At 59.0% G+C, this 26816-nt stretch overlaps 1 protein-coding gene across 1 annotated transcript; it reads left to right on the top strand.

The window, feature by feature from the left end:
- Window positions 1-467: 467 nt before the first annotated feature.
- TEAD3 (TEA domain transcription factor 3) lies at window positions 468-24913 on the top strand. Its single transcript, XM_058819357.1, has 14 exons — window positions 468-581; window positions 11774-12027; window positions 15208-15272; window positions 16930-16992; window positions 17124-17186; window positions 20246-20257; window positions 20567-20704; window positions 20902-20945; window positions 21043-21104; window positions 21719-21852; window positions 22947-23120; window positions 23658-23798; window positions 23991-24143; window positions 24765-24913. The coding sequence occupies exons 2-14, from the start codon at window positions 11892-11894 to the stop codon at window positions 24876-24878; spliced, it is 1299 nt and encodes a 432-aa protein (XP_058675340.1). The 5' UTR covers window positions 468-581; window positions 11774-11891; the 3' UTR covers window positions 24879-24913.
- The last annotated feature ends 1903 nt before the right edge of the window (window positions 24914-26816 follow it).

Here is a 26816-nt window from a genome sequence, read left to right as displayed (position 1 = left end):
GAGGGTGATGAAGATGTGCAGAAGGGGATGAAGGTGTGCACGGGTGACCCTGGCTGGCTGCGGACGGGACAGGACATGGCAGGACAGCAGCACCTTCATGCCCTGGCCCAAGGCCGCATCCCGGGAATGCCGGAGGGCGAAGGAGGAAGAGGAGGAAGGTGAGGAAGGCTCATAGAGGGCGCTCCCATTACCCGGGCCGAGCCGAACTCCAGATCTACCCCTTCCCAAAAAATAAACCTCCCTGTGTAAGGGAAGTCCCGCTGCCCCGACGGGGAGGTCGGGAGGGTCGGCGGGAGGAAGGGCCGGGAAGAGGAGGAGTAGGAGGTGGAGAAGGAGGTTAGGGGAGGAGGAGGAGGAGGCCCGGCCCGGCCCCGCCGCCTCCTGATTGACTCCCAACTTTCCGCTCCTCCCTCGCATAAACTTTCCCGTCGCTGCGCCTGGCTCGGTGCGCGGACCCGGAGCCCGCCGCGCTCCCCGCATTCCTGCCGCCCGCCCCGGCCCGGCCCGGCCCCGGCCCCGGCCCCGCTCCGGCCCCGCTCCCGGCACCGCGGCCGGCCCAGCCCCTCCGGAGCACGGAGCAGGTAAGCGCCCGCCGGGAAGAGACTCCCAACCCCCCTTCCTCCGCCTCCTCCTCCTCCAGCCCCTCCTTCCTCCCGGCCCGCAGCCCCGGCGGATGGCGGGGGGCGCCGGGGTCGCTGCAGCCCTGCTCGCCCCCCGGCCGGAGCTCGGTGCGTTCCCTCGGTGCCTGCCCCCCGATGGGCTGTGTGTGTGTGTGTGTTTGGGCGGGGGGCTCAGTCGGGCTGTTTGCGCTCCCCCCGTCGGTCCCCGGGCTCCCGCCCCGTCGGGGCTGCGCTGCCCCCGCTCGGTCCCCGCCGGGTCCCCCCGGGGTGACAAAGGGGCCTTGTGCCCGCACGTCGGGAGCCATCGCACCGGACGTTGCGGACCGGGATTGCCCGCCCCGGCCGGAGCCCCCCGGCTGAGGTGCGGGGTCACCCGCGTGTCACGCTACATGTGTGTCACACGCATGTAGGGGATGACCATGCACTGACTGTATGCTAAACACTTTGTGCCTCGTCATAGGGGTGCTTTGCTAACGAGGCGGCAATTAGATGTATAATTTTCAGCAGTGTGTCATCTTTATTATTATTATTATTATTTTATTTTTACACCCTCCTTGGGTTTGGTGTTGTTTTTTTTCCCCTTAACCCCCTTGGAAGGTAAATACGGCCAAGCCCTCGCAGAGCCACCCACCTCCAACCCCCCGAAACCGCTCAGGCCCTGCACAACACATTTGGCTTCTACTGACTGAGAAAAAAACCAGTTTGGGGAGAAACCAGCTGGAAATGATACCAGCGGCCCAGCTGGTGTGGCGGGCACCCTGCAGCTGTTGGGTGCTTGGCGGGGGGAAAGCTGAAGGCTGAGATTTTGGGGGGTTTTGGTGCTTTGCAGGGAGCCGGGACAAACCGGGCTGGGCGATGGTCCCATCAGAGAGGCGATAATCTCCTGTGTCAGGCACGCCGGGGTATTTTGGGCTCCGGCATCCTCTGTCCCCTCCTATCGCTTTACCCCGCGCGGGTACGTGCGTGTCGTGAGTCAGGGCATTGGCAGTGCCCGGCCACCCTGGGGGGCCCTGCCAGCCCAGCTGCCAGCCTCCCCTTGGTGCTGGAGCGCTCGTGATGCTGAGTGGGGAATTGGGGTTTGCCAGGCTGGTGTGCCCCCCGAGCACCCACTGGAGCTGGGGCCTCTGTGGCCTCACAGCCCACAGCCCTTGGGGGTCATTTCCCCCAGGACTGGGAGAAAAAAGGTCCCCAAAGCTGGTGAGGGCTGAGGGCTTGCTGAGGTGGTGAAGCTGGAACAGAAATGGGTAAGGGGGCTGGGACCCCGGTGGCAGGGCAGGTGATGGTCGCTGTGGCAGTGCCCCAACACTTCCCCACCAGGAAGGACGAGCATGACTGTCCCATGGGGACAAGGCACTGGATTTGGCCCTGTTTGGGTGTAACAGGGTCAGCATTCCCATGGGAAGAGACTGCAGATGGCTGTGGGGTGAGCAGCTCCTCCTGGGTGACAGCTGGGTGGCACAGGGGGACATTGCCATCCCCAGGGACCTCGAGCGCCCAGCTACCTCCCCACTGTGGGCCTGTGGCTGGCACCACACTGGATTTTCTGACAAGAATAACCCTCTGAAAGCAACGGGTCCAGACACCTTCTATAAATGGCACCCAGGTACTTCAAGGAGCCTCGTCCTATCCGAGGTGGCTGCAACATTGGGGGGAGTGGAGGGATGTTTCAACCAGGGCATTTTGGACAGCATAACCCTCCAGCAGTCATCCCACATCTAAAATCCCTTTCTTCCAAAGCAGAATCCTCCAGCTCCATCAGGAAAAGGGACTTGCATCCATTTGCCATGGCACACGGTGGCTGTTTATCAAGATATCAGAAACAGCATCTCCTTTTAATCACCATTTAATCCCCATCTTGCCACCACCAAGTGGGTTGGGAGGCGAGTCCCGGTGGCCCTGGCGCTGTGCCCAAGGAAGGAACCTTTTCCTGGCGGTGTGTGAGCAGGTCATGGCACTGAGGAGGTGGGGGTGGCAGCGGTAATCAGCTATAATTAATGTATTAAAAAGCAAGTAACCGCGCAGCTCCCATCAAACACACAGACAGCAAGAGGCTGGTGGCAGGTGAGCTCGGGGGTGAGACTGGGTGCAGGCAAAAAGGGCAAAAATGGGCAATTTTGGGCTGTTTGGGGGGGGAATTGTGTTTTCCTGTGTTCGTACTTCTTCTGTCTGTGGGAGTGGAAATGGAGGGGAAGAGGGGAGAAGGGGCAGCAAAACCCTAACCAGGGGTGCTGCTGGGATTTGTGTGACAAGAGCCATCCTGAGGCTCTTGGTGAGGTTGGAATCTCTCCATCCATCACTGAACTGGATGGGTGCTTTCCAAAAACTCTCCCATCTCTGGGAGCTTCCTTCTCTCATTAAATCCTTGATGGCTGTGGCGAGGGGCTGGCGGGACAGCCGCAGTGTTTACATCACCCTGAGCGCCGCTGGCGGATGGGATATTACCAACCACCCTTGATTTGGGAGCTGCCATCCACAGGGGATTTGCTGAGCAGCCAGGCCATGCTCTGACCTCCTCAGCTGTTTGTCCAAGGTGTTTTTTGGGGTGGGGGCCAGGCCGGGAGCGGCGGCAGCCGAGCCCAGGCACCTGCGTGTTGTGGTTGGGGCAGACACCTGAAGCGCATGGGCGTTCGCTATTGCCACCGTCACGTGGCGACTTATGAAATGTTTTTTTGGAGGGAGGGAGGGAGAGAAGGAGGGAGGGAAGGTAATGATGGGGTGAGCCGGCGGGGCCATGCCCCGCACCAGCCTGCAGCGGCCCCCCCTGCGCGATAACGCACGTCCGGATCCCGCTGCGGGTCTGGGCATGCTGCTGCAGCTCGGCTCCTGCTGCTCCAGCTTTCCCCACCTGTGAAATGGGAGCGAGGGGCCCCGGGAAAAGCTCCTGGTGCCGCTGGTCAGCCGCTGGCCTGGCTGTGATGGTGGGAGCAGGGGTTGTGCAGTGCTGGTGCTGTTTTGGGCTCCCTGTGCCGCTCGTGGCAGGGTTCCTGATGAGCCCATGAGGCTGAGCCCTTCGGAGGTGACAGGCCATGAAGCCCATGGTCTCGTTCTTGGGGTTGGCAGATGGTGGCCTTGTGGTGACAGTGTTCACATGGGGCTCTATGATTTGGGAAAATACGGATGGCAAGAGGCATGTCCCATCCTGGCATCACAAATCCCGATGGAACTCATCCCCCCCATCCCGTCCCAAACAGATGTGATGCTCCAACACCCCCAGCGTGCCCCATTACGCTGCCATGAGACAACAGCAGCCCCAAAACCCATCGTGCTCGCCGCTGCCACCTCCCATCAGGGCGCTGGGTGTGTCACAGGCTCTGCTGGGTCTCTGCTCCATAAACCCGACCCGGAGCTCACCCTGGGGCGCAGTGCTGCGAGCTGGGGTGACAGCGGGGCTGCGCTGCTCGCAGTGAGTGAGTGATGGAGGAGGCTGCTCGCTCCCCTTCCCCCTTGATCGGGACGGGCCCGGAGCGTGTGCTGGCAGCGCTCCCCGGGCTGCGGGGGGTGGCTGGCCGGGCAGGGGACAGCAGGGCTGCAGCTAATTTTAGGAGGTGGGCAGAGCCTCGGGGGAAGCAGCCGGCTGGAGGGAGGTGTCGCACTCGCACCGCGGTGCCCACGAGCATCGAGCGTGAGCGCTGGGGTGACCCTGGCTCTGGAGATGCTGCCCTGGGATGATGCCAAGGGGGCACTGCGCTGGCAGCCCAGCTTGGTGCTCTGAAGAGGAGCCGTGCCCCGCTGATGCCTCGCTGCTGGAGGGGCACCACACCCGCAGAAACACTCAAGGGCAAAGCCCCGCACTCCCAGTTGGCATTACCCAGGAGACGGGATAGAGAGACAGAGCCCCACGCTGCTCCGTGCCTCAGTTTCCCCGTGCCTGTCTCGCCAGCGCTGCCCCGGCGGAGGCAGGAAGGCTGAGCCGGGCTCGGGGATCCTCGCCTGCGAGCGCCAAGCCTTATTATTTCCCCACAACTGTCTCCTCCTCGCTCCTCGTAAAATTAGATCCAGCTGTTCACAATAGCCACTAACTTCTCTCCGGAAGATGTTCAAAGTTTACAGACGCGGGTGCGTGGAGGATGGGCTGCCGTTCCCATGCCAGCTCCTCGCCCTTCCCCCAGAGGCAGCCAGCTCCTGCCTCCCCCCGCCGGCTTAGGCAATTCGGGTTTAGGAAGAAGCACACCCGCACGCAGGCATGCGAGCTCCCGACCCAACCGAGCGTCGGGTTTTTATTAGCAGGAGGATCTGGGAGAGAAGGTCTGGTCCAAGACCCTGCTTTTCCCTGCCCGGCTTTGTGTGGGTTGGGCAGGGTTCTGCTTTCCCTGCTTGCCAGCACCTGTGCCCAGCTGTGGCATGAGTTTGGGTCCAGCTCTTGTGTGAAGAGGCTGGTGTGTGCCCTTGCAGCCTTGCCTGGTGGCACTGCAGAGTTGTCAGCTCCAGCTGTGGTGTTTGGACATCAGCGTGCTGGGCAGGGGTCTAGCACACTGTGCTTGGGGCCATGCTCCTTGCTGGAGCTCCTTCTTTTACCCAGAATACTGCCTTCGTGTATTTTTAGCAGTTTTCCTCCCCAAGGATTCCAGAGCAATTTTTCAATCTGCGGGAGCCGGAGCCGCTGTGCCCGTCTGCAGCTCGGGGCTGGGGCAGGGGCAGGAGATGCTGGGAGGAGGTGATGAGCTGCCACGGGCTCCCAGCACGCTCCTGGCACGCACGAGGGTTTGCTCGCTGGGAATGGCTGGGGTGGTGGCAGCAAAATGGTGCTAAATCAAAATATCCCTTCCTGGGAATAAAGGCACTGATGGGGTTGGTGCAGGGCAGCCTGTACCTGATGTTGCAGCTCCTGGGGCACCTCAGCTGCGCACTGCTTGGAGCAGGAGGGCAGGGAAGCGTGGCCCCCCCGCAGGGGTGACAGTGCAGTGTCACATTCTGTGTCAGACTCTGGCATCCCTCTATGATGGTGGTGATGCCTGACAGCCGCTCTGCCCGGTGTCCCAGGAGCTGATCCCCCCTGTCAGTGCTCACACCCCCCATCCCATCCCATCCCATCCCATCCCATCCCATCCCATCCCATCCCATCCCATCCCATCCCATCCCATCCCATGGATCCCATCCCATGGATCCCATCCCATCCCATCCCATCCCATGGATCCCATCCCATGGATCCCATCCCATCCCATCCCATGGATCCCATCCCATGGATCCCATCCCATCCCATGAATCCCATCCCATGGATCCCATCCCATCCCATCCCATCCCATGGATCCCATCCCATGGATCCCATCCCATCCCATCCCATGGATCCCATCCCATCCCATCCCATCCCATCCCATCCCATCCCATGGATCCCATCCCATCCCATCCCATCCCATCCCATCCCATCCCATCCCATCCCAGGGGGTGTTTCTGGCTGGGAGCTGAGCGTGGCAGTTGCTGCTGAGCCTGGGCTCCAGCGGGTGCCACAGCACAGGCACTGGGCACAGCTGCTGCCTGGGCAGGCTTGGGTTTCACGGGGGCGGAGGTGGCTGGCGGCAGGTGTGAAATTCATTGCAGCCTTCCTCCTCCTCCTCCTCCTCCTCCTCCTCCTCTTCCTCCTCCTCCTCCTTGCCTGGTAGTGTTCCCCTGGGAGATGTTTTCCCTGGCCCTGCTGCATTGGCATAAATTGGGGTCAGCAGCACCTGGAGCTCTTCTGTGGAGGGATTTCTCCTCCTAGCAGCAGGACAGAGGGCTGGTGGGGTGCCTGGCTGGCCCCAGTGGTAGGACACTGTCTCACTGAAGGCAGAAAACTGCCTGACCCAGGCTTCCCAGAGACCCTTGTTTTCCCCTTGGGACAAGCTGGGAGTCCCCAAGGACTCAGTGGCCACTCTGAGCTAATCTATAGGTGATTTTGAGGAGAAGACATGCTGAGATGTCTTATTTTGGCCAATCCAGCAGTCCCCAGTGGGTGCTGTGTCCAGCACTGGCCGTGCCATGGGCTCCCAGCACTGGGGGTGTCACGGGACACCATGGGGGTGGCCCATCCCCAGCAGGCAACTCCAACCCTGTTGTTTCCATGTTTCATAACACAGAGAGCAATTAATGCTCTAAAAGCTTTCTATTTATGCGCTGCTGGGTGAAACGCCCCGTCCTGGCTGGGCAGGGCAGCGTAATTGGGCCAGGGAGGCACGCTGGGTTACAGTGTCCGTCTGTCCTCTGCCCTCGGGTCCTGAGCCTCAAGACTCGAGCAAAACCGGCTCAGGTCCTGCACAAGGCGAAACCCAGCTGTGCCAGGACTGGGAAAAGGAGGGGATGGTTTGGATCCCTGTGATTCTGCCATTAGGAGGGAGCTGTGGCCTGGGTTTGTCTCAATCCCCTCCCTCCTCCCTACCCCAAATATTTTGGGAGCAAATCTCTCACACTTTCTCTCTGTTCATCCACAGCTCCCTGGGATGAGGGGTCTGAGCATCACTCAGCCTCGCATGGCTGAGCAAGGAGCAGCCACATCGCTGCCAGCCCAGGGCTCTGCAGGGAGCTGGGGGAGCTGTTGGGGGGCACGGGGAGCCCGGGGCAGCCCTGGCAGCTCTCCTGGCCCTGGTGGGATGCTGCCACGTGGCTTCCTGCGGTTTCCTCGCTCGGATTGCTTCCTGAGCCGCCCGCCAAGCCGGAAGGGACAGGAAGTGATAGAGGGCAGGAAATTAGCTGGGCTGTCTCACGGGGAGCTGGTCTGGTGCACTGGGGGCTCTGCCACCGCCTGGCTCCCCACCCTGTGCCAGGGGACCCTTCAGAGAGGCTGTGGCCAGTCAGGGAGTGCAAACCTGGGTGGGAGAGAGCAGGGTGGCCACCATTCCCTCCCTGAGCCAGGGAATCCCTCAGCACAGCCTGGGAGCCGTTTGGAAGAGGAGCACGATGTAAACAAACCTCCTTTCACCGCCCTCTCACCCGCCCCGGTGAGCTCTGGCTGTCCCTGGCACGGCCGTGTGCCAGCCAGGATGGCGTTCCCCTGCAAGAATGGGGCACCAGGGTGTTCCCAAAGGGTCCCTGGGCACGGTGCCAGGGGTGTGGGGCTCCTGTGAAGAGCTGCAGGGTCATCCTGGCACAGCCGAGAGCTGCTGGGTCATCCTGGCACAGCCAAGAGCATCCTGGGTCATCCTGGCACAGCCAGGAGCATCCTGCTCTGCGCACTGCATCTTCTCTGGGGTGCTGTGGTCCTGCTGGTGTCCCCCAGGAGCTCCACAGCTTTTGGGTTTCCTTCCAGGGGCTCTGCAGAGCTGTCACTGTGTGGGCAGCATTCCTGCCGGCCGTGTCACCAGGTGGGGAGAGGCAGGAGCAGGGACACGGCCCCCAGCCAGAGCTGGCCTGCCTGAAATGAGGAGTTTGTTAGTGAAACCCTCTGCCTGCCTACAGCTCAGTGCCAGCTGTGCCCTCGCTGAGCAGTGTGCCAGGAAGGAGGAGCTGGGGTGCCCCAGAGCCCCATCTTTGAGGTCTCACAGCACGCTCAGCACCAGGGAGGATGGGGGCTCATGTCCCCTCGCCTGCAGAGTGTGGGTGCCATCAGTGACAGTGACAGGGAGGGGTGACAGCAGTCTCGTGTTCCCCACAGGACTGGTGCAGGGGCACTGGGCTGGGGCAGGGCTGAGCTGCTCCGTGCTGATCCTGCCCGGGCTTGTCTTGAACTTTTATCCTTTTGCCTTTGCCTTTGGGGTCTGTGTGCAGGGGGAGGGAGAAGGGCTGGATTGCCCTGGGCCCCTGCATGGGGAGGCAGGATGGAGGCAGGATGGATCCAGGATGCAGCTGGACCCCCTCCCTGTCTTTGCAGGGTTCTTTGCCTCCTCAGTGTCCCCTTTGCAGAGCCTTTTTGTCCCAATGTCCCCTGGCACGTGGGCAGCCCCAGGTGAGAAGGGCTCCTTGGGGCTGCCCTGCCCCACACCTTGTCCCTCTTTGTGCTGTGCTGCAATCCCCTGGTGGAGCTGCTGACCGTGCCCTCCATCCAGGTGGTTTGGGGAGAAGCTGTGGCAGCAGCCACCACCACCCCTGTCCCAGTTTGGGCAGCACACCAGGGTTTGGGGCAGTGCAAGGGCTGCTCCAAGGGGGTGTGCCCCATGGTGCACCAGGTGGGATGGTGCTTTTGGGGCTGACCGTGCTGGGGCAGAGGAATGTGCTGTCCCCCAGCCTGGCAGCACAGGTCAAGGGTGAGGTCTGGGTGCATGGGGGCACTGTGGGAGTGATGGGCACCTCTGCCCGTGTCACAATGTCCCCGTGCCCAGCCCCAGGTGCTCTCCCCTGTGCCACCCTGCACGTCCCTGACCCGATCCCTATCTCAGCTGGTTGTGCTGGATCCAGCAGCACCTTGCTCCTGCCTTTTGGCACTCACAGGGTGCTCACGGTGCTTCTGTGACTGCAGGTGCTGCCTCCAGAGTATTTCCTTCCCTCACCCACCACAAAACACCCATTTCTCAGGTGCCCTTCCCTCTTTGCTTTTGCAGGGTTTAAGGAGGTTTCCTGTAGCTCTAGCAGGGTCCCCAGCCCCAAGCAGCTCTCCCAACAGGGCCTGCAGCCCCACTGCCTGCTCAGGCCCCAGGTTTGCCTCCTCACATCCCCTGCCCCTGGTGCTGGGAGCTGTGGGAACACCGTGCCAGGCTCCTGGGCAGCCTTGACTTGGCAGGGAGATAAGGGACAGGCCCACAAATTCAGGGAGTGAATTGGAACTGAGTGAGCTGGCACCCCCTGGGCTGGGTGCCTGTGACCATCCCCTCTCATGGGTGATGGGCATCCTTAGAGCGGGCAAGCATCCCCTGGGGATGTGGGTCAGTGGTCCTAGGGAGCCCAAACCCTGCAGAGATGCCCGTGCCATGGGAAGGGTGGTCTCTGTGATCTCTGGGATGCCCAAACTCTGCAGAGATGCCCGTGCCGTGGTTGGGGTGGTCTCTGGGATGCCCAAAGCCTGCAGAGATGCCTGTGCCATGGGAAGGGTGGTCTCTGGGATGCCCAAACCCTGCAGAGATGCCCGTGCCCTGGCAGGGGTGGTCTCCCTGCCCTCTCCCTGCGGAGCAGCTGGCAGCCAGCAGCCGGTGCCATTATTTTCTGGCCGGTCCGGTCCCCTTTTTGCCCGTGCCGAGCAGGTCTGGCCGCGCTCTCCGCGGGCCGTCCAGCCGTGCCGGTTCCCTAATTGCTGCTGTTGTTGGTGTTTTGTAAGGGCAGGGTGGAGCCGTGCCTTGCGTCAGCGCGGTGCATGCACCCTCCCTCCAGGAAATCCAATGGCTTCCAATGCCTGCCCAAAAGCAGGTTCGGTGGAGGAGGAGGAGGAGGAGGAGGAGGAGGAGCTGCTTCCTCGCACCTTGGCCGGGGCCCCAGCATCACCCTCCCTCCTCTCCCAGCTTCCCTGAAAAGGCTGGGCTGGGATTTCCCTGCTGCAGGGGGCTGGGGACCGCCAGGGGAGGGGGACACGGGTGTCACGGGCAGGGTGTGGGGTCAGCTGTCACCCTGCCTGGGCAGGCAGTGCCTGGCACGGTGACCCGGGGCACTGGGCACGCTGCCTGCCGGGGTGCAGCCAGCCCCTGGTGGCTTTGCTCTCTGTCCTGTGGCTTTTCCCTCGGCCCCCAAAACACCCGTCAGCGGGGATGGCAGGGAGTCTGGTGAGTCCCTGTAGAGTCACCCTGCAGCACCAGCTCTTGGGGTTTTCCCTGTTAGGGTGAGCTGATGGTGCTGCTGGGTCCTGGGCTGGCACCGGCCTGCAGAGTCCCTGGCACTGAGATTGGCACTGGGGGCACTGAGCTGCCACAGTGCTGAGGGGTCTGGGTTTGCCATGGGGCTGCTATGGGCTCCTTGAGGCCTTTGGGGGCTGCTGCAGAAGCTGAGGAATCTCAGGTTCCCCCATGTGTGGGGGTCCTGGGAGTCCAGCCAGGGCTCAGCACCAGGACAGTCACACCCCCCTGGGACAGAGCCCTGATGCTCTGGGCTGTATGGGGGATTGAGGATCCCCCTGGGCCTGTCCCCCTGTGCCACCCTCTCCATCCCTCCCATCCCCAGAACCCTGTGGGGTTTGTACCCTGCATCGCTGCCCCACGGAGCCAGCAGCAGCAGGCACAGCCAGGGTGCCCCTGCCCCGTCCTGCAGTGCTGCTGCCATCCCTGCCTTGGCCGGCTGGCTCGATCCTGCAATCCCTCCAATGCAGTTCTCCTTATTTGGCCACAGTGCTCAGCAAGAGGGGGGGACGGCACCGGAGGGGCTGACATCACATCGCGACGAGCGGGAGAGGGAGAGAGAGAGGAGCGATGGGGGGGGCTGAGTTTCTTTTTTTATAAAAGGAAAAAAAAAAAAAGAGGCAGCGAGCAAGGCCTCGCAGCGGCACTTGAGCCAGCGGGCTCAGCAGTTCCTTTAAAAGGAGATGTCTGTGCTGGAGACCTTTGTACACTCCCAGCCCGTCCGGGAAGCGCGGCGTCGCAGGAGACACCTCTGCGCTCCCACCGCCGGCAGCTGCCGCCAAACATGTTATTGCAAAACTCTGCAACGCTGCCGTGCTGCGAGCTGGGCAGCAGCAGGAGGGAGAGGAGGAGGGCTGAAGGCTCCCCAGCATCACCCACCAGCTGGAGAGGGCCAGGGCTCCAGCTGAGCATCCTCGGGGTGGGGGGGCCTCTCCTGGTACCAGGGGAGGGCTGCTGGACGGCTCTGGCCACCTGGTTCCCATTAGTGGGGTCTGGCTTGGAGCTGCTCAGCATCTCCCTTCAAATCCCAGCCCTGCCTTTGCCAGTCATGGTGGAGATGGGATTTTGGGGCCTAGGGGTGTTTTTTGGGCCAACTTGCCCAAAGAGACTGTTGTTTGGCAGTGGGTGCTGGAACAGGGTCAGGGTTCACAGGCTGTGGGGCTGCTGCTGCCCTGACCCGAGGTGTCAGCCATAAACACCATGTGCCCAAGTTCCTTGTATGGGTAATACAGTAGCTGGGGGCAGTTTCCTTCCCAAACTTTATTTGGGTGGATCCTGGGTGGTCACTTGTGGCTTGGGTTTGGGGGTACTCATAGAAATCATGCTGTGCCCCCAAGGAGAGCCTGTTTGTGTGTCTGATTCCCTACAATGAGATGCTGCTCTGGGTGCCAGTGAGAACAGGGTAAGAGCCAGGAGCAGACCGTGCTGTCACTGCACCCCATGGCCCAGCAGGGGTTGCTGGCTCTGACAGGTGTCCCCGTGTCCCAGCAGGTTGTCCCATATCCGTGGGGGCTCAGGGTCGGAGCCCAGAGCAGCCAGCACCATAGCGTCCAACAGCTGGAACACCAGCGGCAGCCCTGGGGAGGGGCGGGAAGATGGCCAGGACGGCATGGACAAGAGTCTGGACAATGATGCCGAGGGAGTGTGGAGTCCAGACATCGAGCAGAGCTTCCAGGAGGCGCTGGCGATCTACCCACCCTGCGGCCGGAGGAAAATCATCCTCTCCGACGAGGGCAAGATGTACGGTGAGTGCTGGGGCTGGGGTGGAGGCTGAACTGAGAAACCTCCTGCCCCCAACCCACGCTGGGTATCGCCCTGGAGCATCCCCCGAGCCCGAAAGCAGCTGGCTGGGGTTCCTGCTGGGGCTGGGCTGGGCTGGGCTGGGAGGTGCCGGTGACCTGTGTCCCTCCCTCCCGGTGACCTGTGTCCCTCCCTGTGTCCCTCCCTCCCGGTGACCTGTGTCCCTCCCTCCCGCTCCCTCCCTCTCTCGGCCCTGCCGGACTGACTGGTTTGGTGAGGCCGTGGGGCAGGGAGCGGGCACGGGACTGTGGGGCCGGGGCAGCCCCAGCCCTCCTGCTCCCCTGTGCCTCCACACAGCTCCCCAAACCTCCCCCAACCAGCCCTGGTGGCCAGAGCGCCCTGTGGCAAGGGTCACTCACCTGCCCGAGCCACCCGCACCCAGCTCAGCTTTTGATGATTTCGTTGCTCGGCCCCACTGGGGGATGATTTTGGAGTGTCAGCCTCGTTTTTGGTGTTTTCCCAAACTCCCTGTCCCTGCCAGGCAAGGGATTGGTCCCTTCTGCCCTGCACATCCCATGATGTCACCCCCAAGGGCCAGCGACCTCAAAGCCAGGAGCAGGCTGCCTCATTGACATGGTGACAACAGGGCCAGGGCTGGCATCTCTATCCCCAAAATTCACCTGCCCAGATGCTGCTGTCACAGCAGTGCCTCCCCCAGTGCCACTAGAGAGGGACAAAGGCTTGCTGGAGAGCACTGTGCCACTGTCCCCACAGCCGTGCCAGCTCCCTGTGCCACCCCATCTGCCAGTGCCCCCACCCAGGGCATGGGGGCTGCTGGGGGAGCGGGGTGAGGAGGAGGAGGAGGCGGGGGAGCACAGGGCTTCCCAAGCCTATGCATTTTTTGGATTTCTCTGGGAATAGCTGAAGTGCCGCCGGGGAGCCTGGCCCTTCAAGCACGCCCCAACCGGTTTTTCCAGCCTTTCAGAGACATCTGGCAGCTGCTTAAAGAGGCAGCAGCCCCTGCTCGCCTTTCATCTGCCCCCCACCTTCCCCAGCACCTCCCCACTGGGACCCCCAGGACCCCTGGCTGGCATTATCAAGGGGCACTGGCAGCACAGGCAGTGCCAGCATGTGGCACAATGGTGTGCCAGTGCCTCTGCTGTCCTTCACACCCCTCTTTTTGGGGGTTCCATGGGTGCCCAGGGTGGTGCCAGTGGGGATATCACCCTCGAGCACTGCAAGGGTGGCAAAGCAAGGTGGGAGCTGGGGAGCCAGGACCCAGCACGGGCACACTGGGCCTTGCTACACACTCGGGTTATTTTTAACCCAGCCTGTCCAACTGGTTCACGTGGTGGTGTCAGGGGAGAGGAATTTGGGGAATGTGGTAATTTGGAGGAGGACGTGCCCTCTCGGAGGGAATGGCAGGGTCCAGATGAATCACAGGCAGAGGGACAAGGGACAGGGCACGTGGGCACAGGGATGGCTGCGAGGGCGCAGCCTTGGGCACGGTGTGTGGCAGGATGGGTGCAGGAGATGCTGGGCACCAGGGCTGGCACTGGCTCACTGAGTCCACAAAGGCCCCACATTTCTTTCCTGGATTTTTCCCCATGTTTCAGGGTATGGGGGGCAGAGGATGGGATTTAGGAGCAGGGCTTGCAAAGGGGGGATTTGAAGGTGTACCCCCAAAGTGGGGCTCAGCAGCAGGGGGTGTCACCTCACCTGGGTTTAAAGGACTCCCTTGCACACCTGGCCTCTGCTGGGTGCTGAGAGGGAGCCAGAGGGGTGGGAGCTGTGCTCAGGGTGACACCAGGGTGCCATGCCGGCCGTGCCAGGGGTACCCCCTTTGTCACCCACCCACCCACCAGCTCCTGCCTGGCAAGGAAGGGGCAGCTGTCTCTGCGTGCCACCTGGCCCTGTCCGTCCCCATGTGTGTGTCCCCCCAGCAGGGCCCAGTTGCTGTGGGGCTGGGAGGGGGCCAATCAGGCTGGAAGAAGAAGTGGGGGGGGGGGGGTGGGTTTGTATTTTTTTTTTTTTCTTTAAGGGATTTTTTTTTTATTCTTTTAAAGCCGAAACCCGCTCCAAGGGCATTTCGACAAGTTCCAACCGCGACCATCTGGTCCATTAAAATAAATCTGGCGTGCCTGGCTGCCCCCGTGCCGGGGGGGCGGCGGCGGGGCCGGGGGGGCCGGGGCCGGGAGAAGAAAGCTCCCAGCTGCTCTGACGTTCGAGCGGAGATTGGCCACAGCTGGCCCCTGAAATGTGGCGCAAAAGCAACTTCTGCTTCGAATTAGCCCGGGACGTTAGGAAATACTGGTGGAAAGGCCAGCACGCCTTGGGAACGGGAAGGGGAACGACGGGCTTGGGGGGACAACCCGGGACCCCTGCGGGCACTGCCCGGGGTGGGCTCTGCTGGGGCTGCCCTGGGGTTTGTGCGGGGGTCCCTGGGGGCTGTCACCCCGCTCTGAGCCCGGGGATGGGCAGGAACCGGGCATTTGGGGTGTCCTGGCCCGGCGTGGCCACCCCCGGGTCCCCGAGGTCGCCCCGACGCTGTCGCGGCAGCGCCACCTCCTGGCAGCGCCTCCCTCGCCAGGCTGGGGGGCCGGGGCTGGGACCCCCGAGTTCCCGGGTTGGTACCCAGAGTGCCGGGGCTGGGAACCACCTGTGCCGGGGCTGGGAACCACCTGTGCCGGGGCTGGGACCCCCGAGTGCGGGGCTGAGACCCTGAGAACCCCCCGAGTGCCGGGGCTGGGACCCCGCGGGGATCCGGGGCTGAGACCCCAAGCGAGTTTCGAGGCTGAGACCCCTCCAAGTGCCGGGGCTCAGACCCTCGAGTGCGGGGCTGATGCCCCCCGAGTGCCGGGGCTGGGACCCCCCCTGTGCCGGGGTTGAAACCCCCCCGAGTGCGGGGCTGAGACCCTCCCTGTGCCGGGGCTGGGACCCCGCTGGGTCCGGGGATGAGACCCCCGAGTGCCCGGTTTGGGACCCCCCCCCCAGTGCCGGGGCTGAGACCCCCGAGTGCGGGGATGAGAGACCCCGCGGGGATCCGGGGCTAAGACCCCTCCGAGTGCCCGGTTTGGGATCCCCCTATGCCGGGCTGAGACCCCCGAGTGCCAGGGCTGATGCCCCGCGGGGTCCGGGGCTGATGCCCCCCGTGTGCCAGGGCTGACCCCAGGCTCTGCCCGCAGGTCGGAACGAGCTGATCGCCCGCTACATCAAGCTGCGAACGGGGAAGACACGGACGAGGAAGCAGGTGAGGCGTTGCTCTGCTGTTTTCTCCTGGGGTGGGCTCGGGCCGGGGTGGGAGGCGGTGCCAGGTAAGCCCGAGCGGGAGTGGGTGTCCCGCTGTCATCTGTGTCCCCTCATCCAGCCACTGCTGCTGCCAGCAGGTTCCCCATCCTCTGTGAGGAGCTTCCTTCGTCTGTGAGCACAAAACCCTTGGGATTTCCTCAGCCCCAGGGTGCCTTGATATGGGGGGCAGGCAGCACCCCGGCCCCCCAGCTGGTTGGGGTGACCCTGTGGGTGGCAGGAGCCCCCAGACTCTCTCTGGGCAGTGTGTGTGTGTGTCTGTGTGTGCCTGCATGGGTCTCTCTGCTGCACCTTCTGGATCTGGGCACTGTTCCTATCTCTGCCCCTTGCCAGGCTTTATGCCACTTGTGCCACAGCAAAGGCACTCCAAACCCCATGGGCTGAGAGCATGGCACCCCCATGCCAGCCAGGGATCCAGGGATGGGCTGTGTGGAGCTGTGCTGCTGGTCCTGGTGGGGCTGGAGGTATCACAGAGCCCTTGCCCTGCTCTCACTGCCCTGCCTGGCTGGATGCTGGGGCAGGCAGGGATGCAGGCAGGGCAGGAACACACAGAGGTCCCTGCAGGAGCACACAGAGATCCCTGCAGGAGCACACAGAGGTCCCTGCAAGCCCTTGCTTCACAAACCTGTCTGAGGAATCAGAAGCCAGTCCACCCGTGTCAGCAGAGCCCACGGCCTTGGATGCTTGGGAGCATCCCCCACCACAGAGAGATGGTTGGGTTTGGGACACTTATTCTGGGACTGTCCCCTGCCACAGGTCCCCACAAGAGAGGGATGCTGGTCTCCAGCACTGCAGAGGTCATTCCTCCAGGACTTGTGCTGAAAGGAGAGGGATCAGGGTTAGGATTTTGTGGCCACTGGTTTTGTGTTCAGAGCAATGCCAAGCAGCACTTCATTTCTGGATTAAACACTGAACTGGGCCCCCCCTCCATGGGGGAAGGATGCAGTGCTCTGGAGGGACTTGGGAAAGCCATGGGAGAGAGCACCCACAGACAGCACTGATCCCTCTGTGCAGGCATCTCCTGGGCAGCCTGGTGTCTCCTCTTGGACAGCCTGGCACTGATGGGAGCAGGTTTTTGCCAAAATCAGCCCTGAAGCCCTGTGGGTGCATGGACACCCACCCTTCCTGTGGATGGCCCCCAGCCATGCTATGCCTTTACTGCCTGGACATCAGCCCCTTTCCTTTAGATCTTGCTCTTACAGGGGTCTGGACACAAAAACCCCACTTTGTCACCTTTCCCCTGTGCAAAATCAGCAGGAGCCCTGGGGCAATGTGCCAGTCCCTCCTGGACCTACAGGCACCTGGGGCACCTCAAACCTGCCAGTTGCTGGCAGAGTCTGTCTGTCCATCCCCAAGAGGTGCTAAATGGGGACCCCCTCAACTGCAGCAGCTTTACACCAAGGAGCTCCACCCCAGCCTGGGGTGGGCACAAACCAGCATCAACCAGGGTGCCCCAGCACTTTCCTTCCTGCAGTTCTTGGCACCTCGGGAGCAGCCACAGCGCTGCCCACTCCTGCACTCCCTGCCCCGGGGACAGAGCCTGCCCTGCAGGATCTTCACTCTCTCTGTATTTTCCTTTTGAACGGCGTGTTGGGCCCTAGGTGTCCAGCCACATACAGGTTCTAGCTCGGAAGAAGGTGCGGGAGTACCAGGTTGGCATCAAGGTACGTTGGCGCCCTTGCCCAGGTGTCCGCGGCGGTGTCTCTGTGAGCATGGGCAGCCCCTCTCCTTCCTCCTCCTTTCCTCTGGTTGACGGCTCTGCTGTTCCCCCTCTCCTTCTGCTCTCTCTCTGCAGGTCTCTAGCCACTTGCAGGTTCTTGCCCGACGGAAATCTCGTGAGATTCAGTCCAAGCTGAAGGTACGCCCTGCCTCGCCTGGCCCCCACTAACGCACTGGGCTCTGCCGTGTGCTGCTTGCTTTCCTGTTTTACCTCTCCTGTTTTTGGTGTTTTTTTTCCTTCCCCCTCACTTGGCTCCTTGGGTCAGATGGTTTTGTACAGGCGTCGTTGTGGGATGCCCAGAGAGAGGTGCAAGGAAGGCACTGCTCGTTCCTCCAGGAGGGTGAATGTGGTGCCAGATCCCCTCTTTGCATCCAGGCAAGGACTCTGCCATGGGAGATGTGGGTTTAAACCCTCCTCTGGTGATGTGGGAGGGCTGTCCTCTCTTTTGGGCCATCAGGAGTTCTCCCACAAGGAGAAGAGCCCCCCAGGGCAGGCAGTGAGGCAAAGTGAGGCTCAAGCAAGGTGTGCCAAGGCTCATTTCCCTGCACAGCTGACCTGAGCCAGCTCAGAGCAGGTGCTGGTGGGATGTGGGCAGAAGCAGAGGGGCCCCAGGGGTCCCTGCAGGTGGCAGCCCAGTGGTTTGTGATGGGTGTGAGCACTGCCTGGGGCACCACAGGGATGTGAGTGGCAGCAGGTCCAGCTGGGGACAGTGCCAGGAGCCAAGGGAGCCAAGTGAGAAAAAATGGATCATTCTCTCTCTCTTTTCTGGTTGGCTTTTCTTTCCTTCCTTCCTTCTTTCCTTCCTCCTAACTGGAGCCCAACTAACTTTCCATAACTGTTCCCACCAAACTTTGTGGTGGCAGTGGGGAGGGTGAGGATGGAGGGCATCACCAAAGGACCAAGCCCTGCTTGGGTTGGACCCACATGGTGCCAGGTGGGGGACAGAGAGGTCCTCAGAGCACAGCCACCCACTGGGGACAGCCAGCTCCTGCCCTGTGCCTCAGTTAATCACAGCTCCCTGGGGAGCCCCAGGGGTGATTTGCTGCCTTGCTGTGCGAGTGGGAGCCCAGGAAATCTTTGAGGTCCCAAAGGCATCAGCAGCCACCCCTGTCCTGGGTGCTGTGTCCATCTCCAGCGCTGAGGCTGGCAGTGCAGCCCACCGTCACCACTGTCAGAGCTGGAGCATTTTCATCCTCAAAGCTTTAATAATAAACTCCAGCTCGTGCTGCCTGGGAGCCCACCAAGGTGTGCCCCCCAAAATCCCTCAGCAGGGACCCCAGTGCCCCATGAGAGGGATGCCAGGAGCCAGACCAGGGTTTGGTCTGCCAGGAGAAACCAGGGAGAGCATCTGAAACCTATTTTGGGATACAAACCTTTGGGCTTGGATGCCTTAAACCCAGTCTCCAGCCCCAAGAGGAGCAGTCAGGGAAGTAAGAGGGGCAGCAGGGTCAACAGCAGTGGAAGAATAAAATAAAATAAAATAAAATAAAATAAAATAAAATAAAATAAAATAAAATAAAATAAAATAAAATAAAATAAAATAAAATAAAATAAAATAAAATAAAATAAAATAAAATAAAATAAAATAAAAGTCTTTCCTTGCCACATGTCACAGTGCAGAGCAAAGGGAAGTTGGAGGCAGGAGTGACCCCAGGGCTCCATGGCTGTGCTCTCCATCCCCAGCCATGCTGTCTGAAGGATTCTGCCGTGGAGCAGCAGGGCAGAGATCCCCCTGAACAATACTTGGAGGATACAGAACATCCCTTCTCAAGATCAGTGCAGGCAGTCCCCTGCCCTCAGCCTGCACTGTGGGATGACCCTGTGGGATGAAAACACTTCCATGAGCAGCATCTGTATTTCTGAGCTGCAGCCATGAGCAGTATCTGTATTTTTGAGTTGCAATCAGAGCAGTTTCTGTATTTTTGAGCTGCACTCATGAGCAGTACCTGTATCTGTGTTTTTGAGCTGCAGTCAGAGCAGTATCTGTGTCTGTATTTTTGAGCTGCACTCATGAGCAGTACCTGTGTCTGTATTTTTGAGCTGCACTCATGAGCAGTACCTGTATCTGTATTTTTGAGCTGCAGCCATGAGCAGTATCTGTATTTTTGAGCTGCAGTCAGAGCAGTACCTGTATCTGTATTTTTGAGCTGCACTCATGGGCAGTATCTGTGTCTGTATTTTTGAGCTGCAGTCAGAGCAGTACCTGTATCTGTGTTTTTGAGCTGCACTCATGGGCAGTATCTGTATCTGTATTTTTGAGCTGCAGTCAGAGCAGTACCCGTGTCTGTATTTTTGAGCTGCACTCATGAGCAGTACCTGTATCTGTGTTTTTGAGCTGCAGTCAGAGCAGTACCTGCGTCTGTATTTTTGAGCTGCAGCCATGAGCAGTACCTGTATCTGTGTTTTTGAGCTGCAGTCAGAGCAGTACCTGTATCTGTGTTTTTGAGCTGCAGTCAGGTGTGTGTTCATGCTCCCGGCATGTGGCTGCACGCCCGCCCTCCTGCCCTGCCCCAGGTGAAAATAAATGAAGCATTGATCCCTGGGGAGGGTTCAGAGGCAAAGCAGAGGGTGTGCTCTGGGACCAGCATGGACGTGTCCCAGCAATGCAGCTGGAGGAGCCCTGGAGCTCCTGCCCAGCAGTGCTGGGACTTTTGGGGCAAAAGGAAAAGCAATTGATCTCCTCTGTCAGTGCACACACGGCTCAGGGGGTGAGCTCAGGGCTTTCCTTGCAGTGCCTGGACTGGGGGAGTTGGTGCCCACATCCCAGGGCATCCCAGCAGCTTTTCCTCTCCATGCCCCAGCACTGGGGGCTTCTGAGGAGGCTGTGCAGGATATTAAAAAGCCAAGAAAGGCACAGTGACCTCTTCAAAGAGTGGGTGGGGGTCCTTGTCATCCCATTCCTGGTGGGATTGAGCCTGGGCATCAGTGCCCACCATGGGCATCCCCTGGTCAGGCTGAGTGATGAGCCAGGGTTGGGGTGGTGATGACCCAGTGTGCTGGTTTCAGCTGTAGAGTTAATTCTCTCTAGAGTTAATTCAGGTAGAGTTAATTCTCTTCACAGCCACCCCATGCCTGTGCTGTGGAGAAAATGAACTCTGCCCCAACTGACACCAGCACCGACTTAGGGGAGGTGTACAGAGCACCCAAAGGTTCCCATCACACTCTAACCTTTTTTTTTTCCTTTCTTTTGCGCACAGGCCATGAACTTGGTAAGTGAGTCTGAAATTCCTTTTGTTCCCCATTGCGTTTTTCCCTCTCCAGTGGAGGGGCTAAAAACTCTTCACATCCCCAGGGCGGGAGGGGGCATTTTCCAGACCCATCAGCTTTTGCCCAGAGGATATTGGCAAGCTTCAGATGTTAATTAAAGTTTGAGAAGGGGTGGGGGGATCCCTCTGCACGGTCCCAGGCTGGGCTGTGGGATTGGCTGCTGCCTTTACAAACCTGTCAGGCACGCTGGGATGAGGGAGCTCATTCTGCCCCTATAACCCCGCTCCCCCCCGTCCCTCCTTTCCCCTCAGGACCAGGTCTCCAAGGACAAGGCTCTGCAGAGCATGGCTTCCATGTCCTCAGCACAGATCGTGTCTGCCAGCGTCCTGCAGAACAAGCTCAGCCCCCCTCCTCCTCTTCCTCAGGCCGTCTTCTCTGCTGCCCCCAGGGTGAGCACAGCCCCAAACCCCCCCAAGGGGACACTCAGGGGTGGGGGGACACCACGGGCTGGGCAGGTGGTGTTCAACAGCCATTCTCAGCCCTGGTGGCAATGCAGGGCTCCCTGCTGTTGGCAGCAGGTGAGGAGGGAAATGTTGGGAGTGGGAGCATCAGAAGCCACTGACTCTTCCCTGTGCTGTTTTCCCAGTTTTGGAGTGGGCCTATCCCAGGACAGCCTGGACCCTCTCAGGAGTAAGTACAGACCCCTCCACACCTGGCACCAGCAGGACCACACCTTGGCAAGGGGCTGGGGCATCCTGGTAACGTGATGATGCTTTTTCCTTTCCAGCATTAAACCGTTTGCACAACCAGCTTACCCCATCCAGCCACCCATGCCTCCATCACTAGCCAGTAAGTCACGTCCTCACCCCCTTGGAGGGAACCCAGGGTCCCTGACAGAGATTGTCCCCTCCCATGCACCGTGCCACCCACCTGTGTCTCCTCCCCATCTCTACTGGGGGAAAAACTGGGCTTGAAATCCAGCAAAAAGCTCCACAGTGAGCAGGACCCTGCAGTCCCTTCCCACCCAGAACAGCCCTTGTTTTATCCACCCTGTGCTGGGTGGGACGTGGATATGGGAGGTGGGGGATGCAGCAGCATGGCAGGGGGGGCTCAGGTGGATATGGGAGGTGAGGAGCGATACAGTGAGGACAGGGGCTCACCCCCATGTTTTATCCATCCTGTGCTGGTTGGGATGTGGGTATGGGAGGTGGGGGATGCAGCAGCATTGCAGGGGGGGCTCAGGTGGATATGGGAGGTGTGGGGTGCAGCAGCATTGCAGGGGGGGCTCAGGTGGATATGGGAGGTGGGGAATGCAGTGAGGACAGGAGCTCACCCCCATGTTTTATCCATCCTGTGCTGGTTGGGATGTGGATATGGGAGGTGTGGGGTGCAGCAGCATTGCAGGGGGGGCTCACCCCCGTTCCCGGCTGCCCCCCCACCCCGTGTCCCTCCCCCTGGCTCAGGTTACGAGCCCCTGGCTCCGCTCCCGCCAGCTGCCTCGGCCGTGCCGGTCTGGCAGGACCGCACCATCGCCTCCTCCAAGCTGCGGCTCCTCGAGTACTCCGCCTTCATGGAGGTGCCCCGGGATGCCGAAACGGTAACGCTCCCCTCCGTGTGCCACTCCCACCCGGGATCATGCCCCTCCATCCCCGTGCAGTTACTGCTTAGAAAAAACTTACTATGATGGAGCGAAGAAAGTGTAATAATTTGGAGATAGCTGCCTTTTGTTTGTTTTTCTTTGAATGCAGTAACTGACATAACTGTTTCCCCTGCAAAAATGAAGACATGGGGGTACAAGAGCATTGTATTTTATTTTATGTCCTCCATGCATCTCAATTTTATGCATGGAGGCAACCAAGAAACAAAGTTTAGAAGGATCTTGCCTATAAACACAAGAGAGATGCAGAATTCAATCGCCTTGCCTTCAAAGTACAAAAGATGTGATTTCTAGAGGAAACTGTGAATTGCATAAATTGATTTGCAATGAAAGTAGGGAGACTGTTTCCCCAAAACAACTCATGGCTATTCCCACCCAAGTCACAGCTCTGCTCACTCACATTACAGTAACACCTACAGACTGTAGAAAACTGCACATTTTTCACTGTAGAAAGTGGGGACTAACAGACAGAAGTTCTATCCCAAATGTTTTGTGGAGATAATCAAAACTCCACAACTTTTGTGAAAGCTGTAAAGCCGATGTGTTTATTACAGCGCCGTACGCACATGGGAATCGTTCCCCTAAAATGGCATGCGTACCTCTGGGAACTTCAGGTCCTTTTTTAATCCCACTCTCAGATACATATGCGTACAATTTCACAATAGGTTCATACATATTCATTTTTATGAATTTCGAGTGACATTTGCCTCTAGTTCTTCTTTATCAGAAAGAATTCCTAGGTCAGGTTCACCTGCTCTCACAGCAGTCTCTCTGTCTCTATCACCCTCTGTCTTCCCCCCTTATCTCTGTTCTTCATTGAAGAAGTTTCTCTGAGCTTAAGTTTTGCAGTCATGCTAAATAGTTATGTTTTCTAACCGCACACTCAATTCAAAAATGCGCATTTCACCTAAATCAAAATAGATTTCTACCCTAGAAAATTTCCACTTTGCCTCACAAAGACCTTGTGACGGATAATAAATCTCAAACCTCCTGCCTGACCCGTGCTGCTGCTGTCCCCACCCCGCTCCCTACAGTACAGCAAACACCTCTTCGTGCACATCGGCCAGACGAACCCCTCGTACAGCGACCCCCTGCTGGAGGCCGTGGACATCCGCCAGATCTACGACAAGTTCCCCGAGAAGAAGGGCGGCCTCAAGGAGCTCTATGAGCGCGGGCCCCAGAACTCCTTCTTCCTCGTCAAGTTTTGGGTATGCTGCTGGCAGGGTTGGGGTGGGGAGGGTCGTGCTCGAGGCGCGGGCTCGTTGCGGCAGAGCTGTGTCATAGACGCATTTTATGAAAAATCCTTTCCTAGGAGTTTTCCTCCTGAGAGGCCTCAGGAACAAAATGTGAACAATGGTTATCTGCTGCTGTGGGATGCAACAGGTGCATCTGGGATTGGTCTCATGGGGTTGTTTCTAATTAATGGCCAATCACAGTCAGCTGGCTTGGACAGAAAGTCCAAGCCACAAACCTCTGTTATCATTCTTTTTCCGTTCTTAGCCAGCCTTCTGATGAAATCCTTTCTTCTCTTCTTTTAGTATAGTTTTAATGTAATATATATCACAAAACAATAAATCAAGCCTTCTGAAACATGGAGTCAACATTCTCCATGTCTCTTCCCTCATCCTGAGACCCCTGTGAACACGGTCACAGAGCTGGAGCACCCTGGGCAGCTCTGAAGGCTGGTGTCTGTCCCTTGTCCCCATCGAGAGCTCATGGGAGCTTTGTCCCTCTCCTCTCTGCAGGCGGATCTGAACAGCACCATCCAGGACGGGCCAGGGACCTTCTATGGTGTGAGCAGCCAGTACAGCAGTGCAGAGAACATGACCATCACCGTCTCCACCAAGGTGTGCTCCTTTGGGAAGCAGGTCGTGGAGAAGGTGGAGGTGAGTTCCACGCCCCGCTGCGTCGGGAAGGGGTCGGAGTTGGTCCAGGGCGGGTCCTGGGATGGAGAAAATCCCAGAGCTGGGGGTAGGACACACGGGGGCCCGTCCAATGTTTATGGCTGGGGTGGGGAGGACACTGCCACGTCCCAGCAGCAGCCATGGCACAGCTGCTGACCCTGCTGTCCCCTGCAGACGGAGTACGCGCGGCTGGAGAACGGCCGGTTCGTCTACCGCATCCACCGCTCGCCCATGTGCGAGTACATGATCAACTTCATCCACAAACTCAAGCACCTCCCCGAGAAGTACATGATGAACAGTGTCCTGGAGAATTTCACCATCCTGCAGGTACCTCCCCTCCTTTTCCAGGGGCTGTGTCCCACCAGGGGTGTGGAGCTTGCACTTGCATTGACCCTGCTGGCCCTGCATAGACCTGGCTGTGCCTGGCCCCACACGGACCCTGAATTCCGGGCAGCAGATCTTGGTGCTGCTCTGCCCAAGCCTGGACAAGTCTACCAGATCATAGGGAGCAAAATTTTCATGGTGCAATGAAATTGGCCGTGCCTGAGTTTGTTTGACTTCACCAAACAATCTGTAGCAGTTTTTGGTGTTGCAAATGCAGTGGCTGGGCCTGAGCCAATGCAACCTCCCCCAAACAAAGTTTTGGTGGTGCAGTTTGGGCTGTTCCTGAGCCTGTGCAACCTCCCCAAAACTGGGTAGTAAATCTTGATGGTGCAATTAAATTGGCTGTGCAACTTAAGAAAATATAATTTAAAAAAAAAATTTTCATAATTATAATTAATGAAAAAAAAATTGATGGTGCAATTAAATTGCCTGTGTGACCCCACAAATAACGGGTAGCAAATCTCATGGTGCAAGGTGGTTGTGCCTGAGCCCATGCAACCCCCCCCAGGTAACAGCACCTGCCCATGGGCACAGCACCCCCTAACTCACTCTGCTCTGCTGCAGGTTGTTACCAACAGGGATACCCAGGAAACCTTGCTCTGCATTGCCTTCGTTTTCGAGGTCTCCACCAGCGAGCACGGCGCCCAGCACCACGTGTACAAGTTGGTCAAGGACTAGGGGGGCCCTTGGGGACAGGCAGGGGCACGAGGGGCGTGCAGGGGAGGGAGGGGGCCCTGCAGAAAAGCCACCCTTTGTGCCTGTTGCCTTGGGAGAAGTCATTTGAAGACAGGAGGAGGAGGAAGAACAACAACAATAGCCAAAAAAGACTGACTTGTGATCACAGATGTTTTCTACTTAGGAACAGTTTCTTTTTTTTTTTTTTTTTTTTTTTAATAAATAAATAAAATTACCAAAAAAAAGAAAGAAAAAAAAAAAAAAAGGAAAAGAAGAATGGGAAAGGAAGTGTAGGGAGAAAGGAAAGCCACATCTGGAGCTGGAGAGGGAGAGAGCAGCCCTTGGTGCTGCTGCTGAAGGCCAGGAGCCCACCGTGCCAGCAGCAGCAGGACGTGGGAGCAGAGAAGGACCCTCCCTTCAGCCCAGCCTCGCTCAGAAGCGGCCCCAGCGCTGAGAGGAGAGGAGAGCAGCGAGCACGGACACTCAGGAGGATGCAGCACCGTGCCAGGGGTGATGGTGGCTGGCACGGCAGCGACAGTGGCACTGGCACCGCGTGGCACAGCCCGGGGGACGTGGGGATGGACAGACGGACGGACGGGCAGCGCAGAGTGGAGCAGGGGGACACTGCCACCCCCAGGGATGCTCCCTCTCCATGCCCAGCTGGGAGCAGTGGCAGTGAAGGCATGAGGGCATTGACAATGCAAACCATGGGGGTTTATGGCTCCTTTTTTTTTTTTTTTTTTTTTTCCAAATGAAAGTGCTTTTTAATACCTTTTAAAAAGACACCTTGCTTGTAATCAGGCTGATGGGCCTCTGCAGTGCCCAGGTGCTGCCCTCCCACCCTGCATGGGAAGTGTCTTGTTTAGGGAAGGATTTGGGATGCCTCCATCTCAGGCTGGGATTTGTGGGGGATTCCTTGTGCTGTGTTCAGGAATTGCACTTGGGGCTGGCCCAGGCTCAGTGTCCCCACTGTGGTCATGAGTAGAGAGCAGTGAGGGCAGATTGCCTGATTTATTTTGTATATGTACATTCTCCTTGTTTCAGGTTGGTGTTTCTTTTTTTTTTTTTTTTTTTTTTTTTTCACCTTTTTTTGCCTTTTTTTCTGCAGTGACTGTTCCAATCTGCGCCATCCACTCCCCTGCATCCTGTGGGAAGTGGCCAGGGAGGTGCAGGGAAAAACAAATTGAGCAGTAGAGGGCCAAGCTGTCAGTGGGCAGAGTTTGGGACAGAAAGGACAGAGAGGGGACAGAGAGCAGGAGGGGTGCCAGGATAAGGGACTGGGCCAGCTCTGAGGTGTTTTTGTGGCTGCAGCCCAAAGCAAGCCAAGGCAGAGTGCCCAGTCCTGAGGCTGTGATTGCAAGGGCAGAGTGTGGGGAAAGCAACCTCGGGGTGCAGGAGGGTGACAGAGGGACAGAGGTGGCAGGGAGCAGGGTGGCAGGGGGACAGAGAGCTGAGGTGGCCAGGTCCCGATGGGTTTCTCATGTTGGCAGGGGGGTGAAGGCAGTGGGCAGGAGGGCAGGAGTGCTTTGAGGGGCACTGCAGCTGCTTTGGGAGGGGGACAGGGCAGGTTTAGGCTCAGTGCTGCCAGTGCAAGGAGCAGGAACAGCCCCAGAGCTCAGGAAAGCGCCTTGGCTGCTGCCTTGGTGCCATGTGTCCTGTCAGCATGGGGACTTGGACCTCTTGCTGCTGGAAAGAGCCACCCATCCCTGTGGGATGGGGCAGAGCCATGCCAGCCCCATGCCAGCCCCATGGACTGAGGTGGCTGCTGTGAGCAGGGGGGGGAAGAGAGAGGGAAAAATCCAAGGCCAGGCACTGGCAAACCATGCCAGGGCCGTGCTGGGCCAAGTTCTCATATGTAGCATGTTTGTTTGTTGTTTTGTAGGTTTTTTTTTGTTTTTTTTTTTTTTTTTCTTCTGTTTCACTCACTGATCTAAAACTCTG

This window comes from Ammospiza caudacuta, chromosome 24, assembly GCF_027887145.1.
Source record: "Ammospiza caudacuta isolate bAmmCau1 chromosome 24, bAmmCau1.pri, whole genome shotgun sequence".
NCBI classification, from domain to species: domain Eukaryota; kingdom Metazoa; phylum Chordata; class Aves; order Passeriformes; family Passerellidae; genus Ammospiza; species Ammospiza caudacuta.
This window is presented reverse-complemented; position numbering and strand designations above follow the sequence as displayed.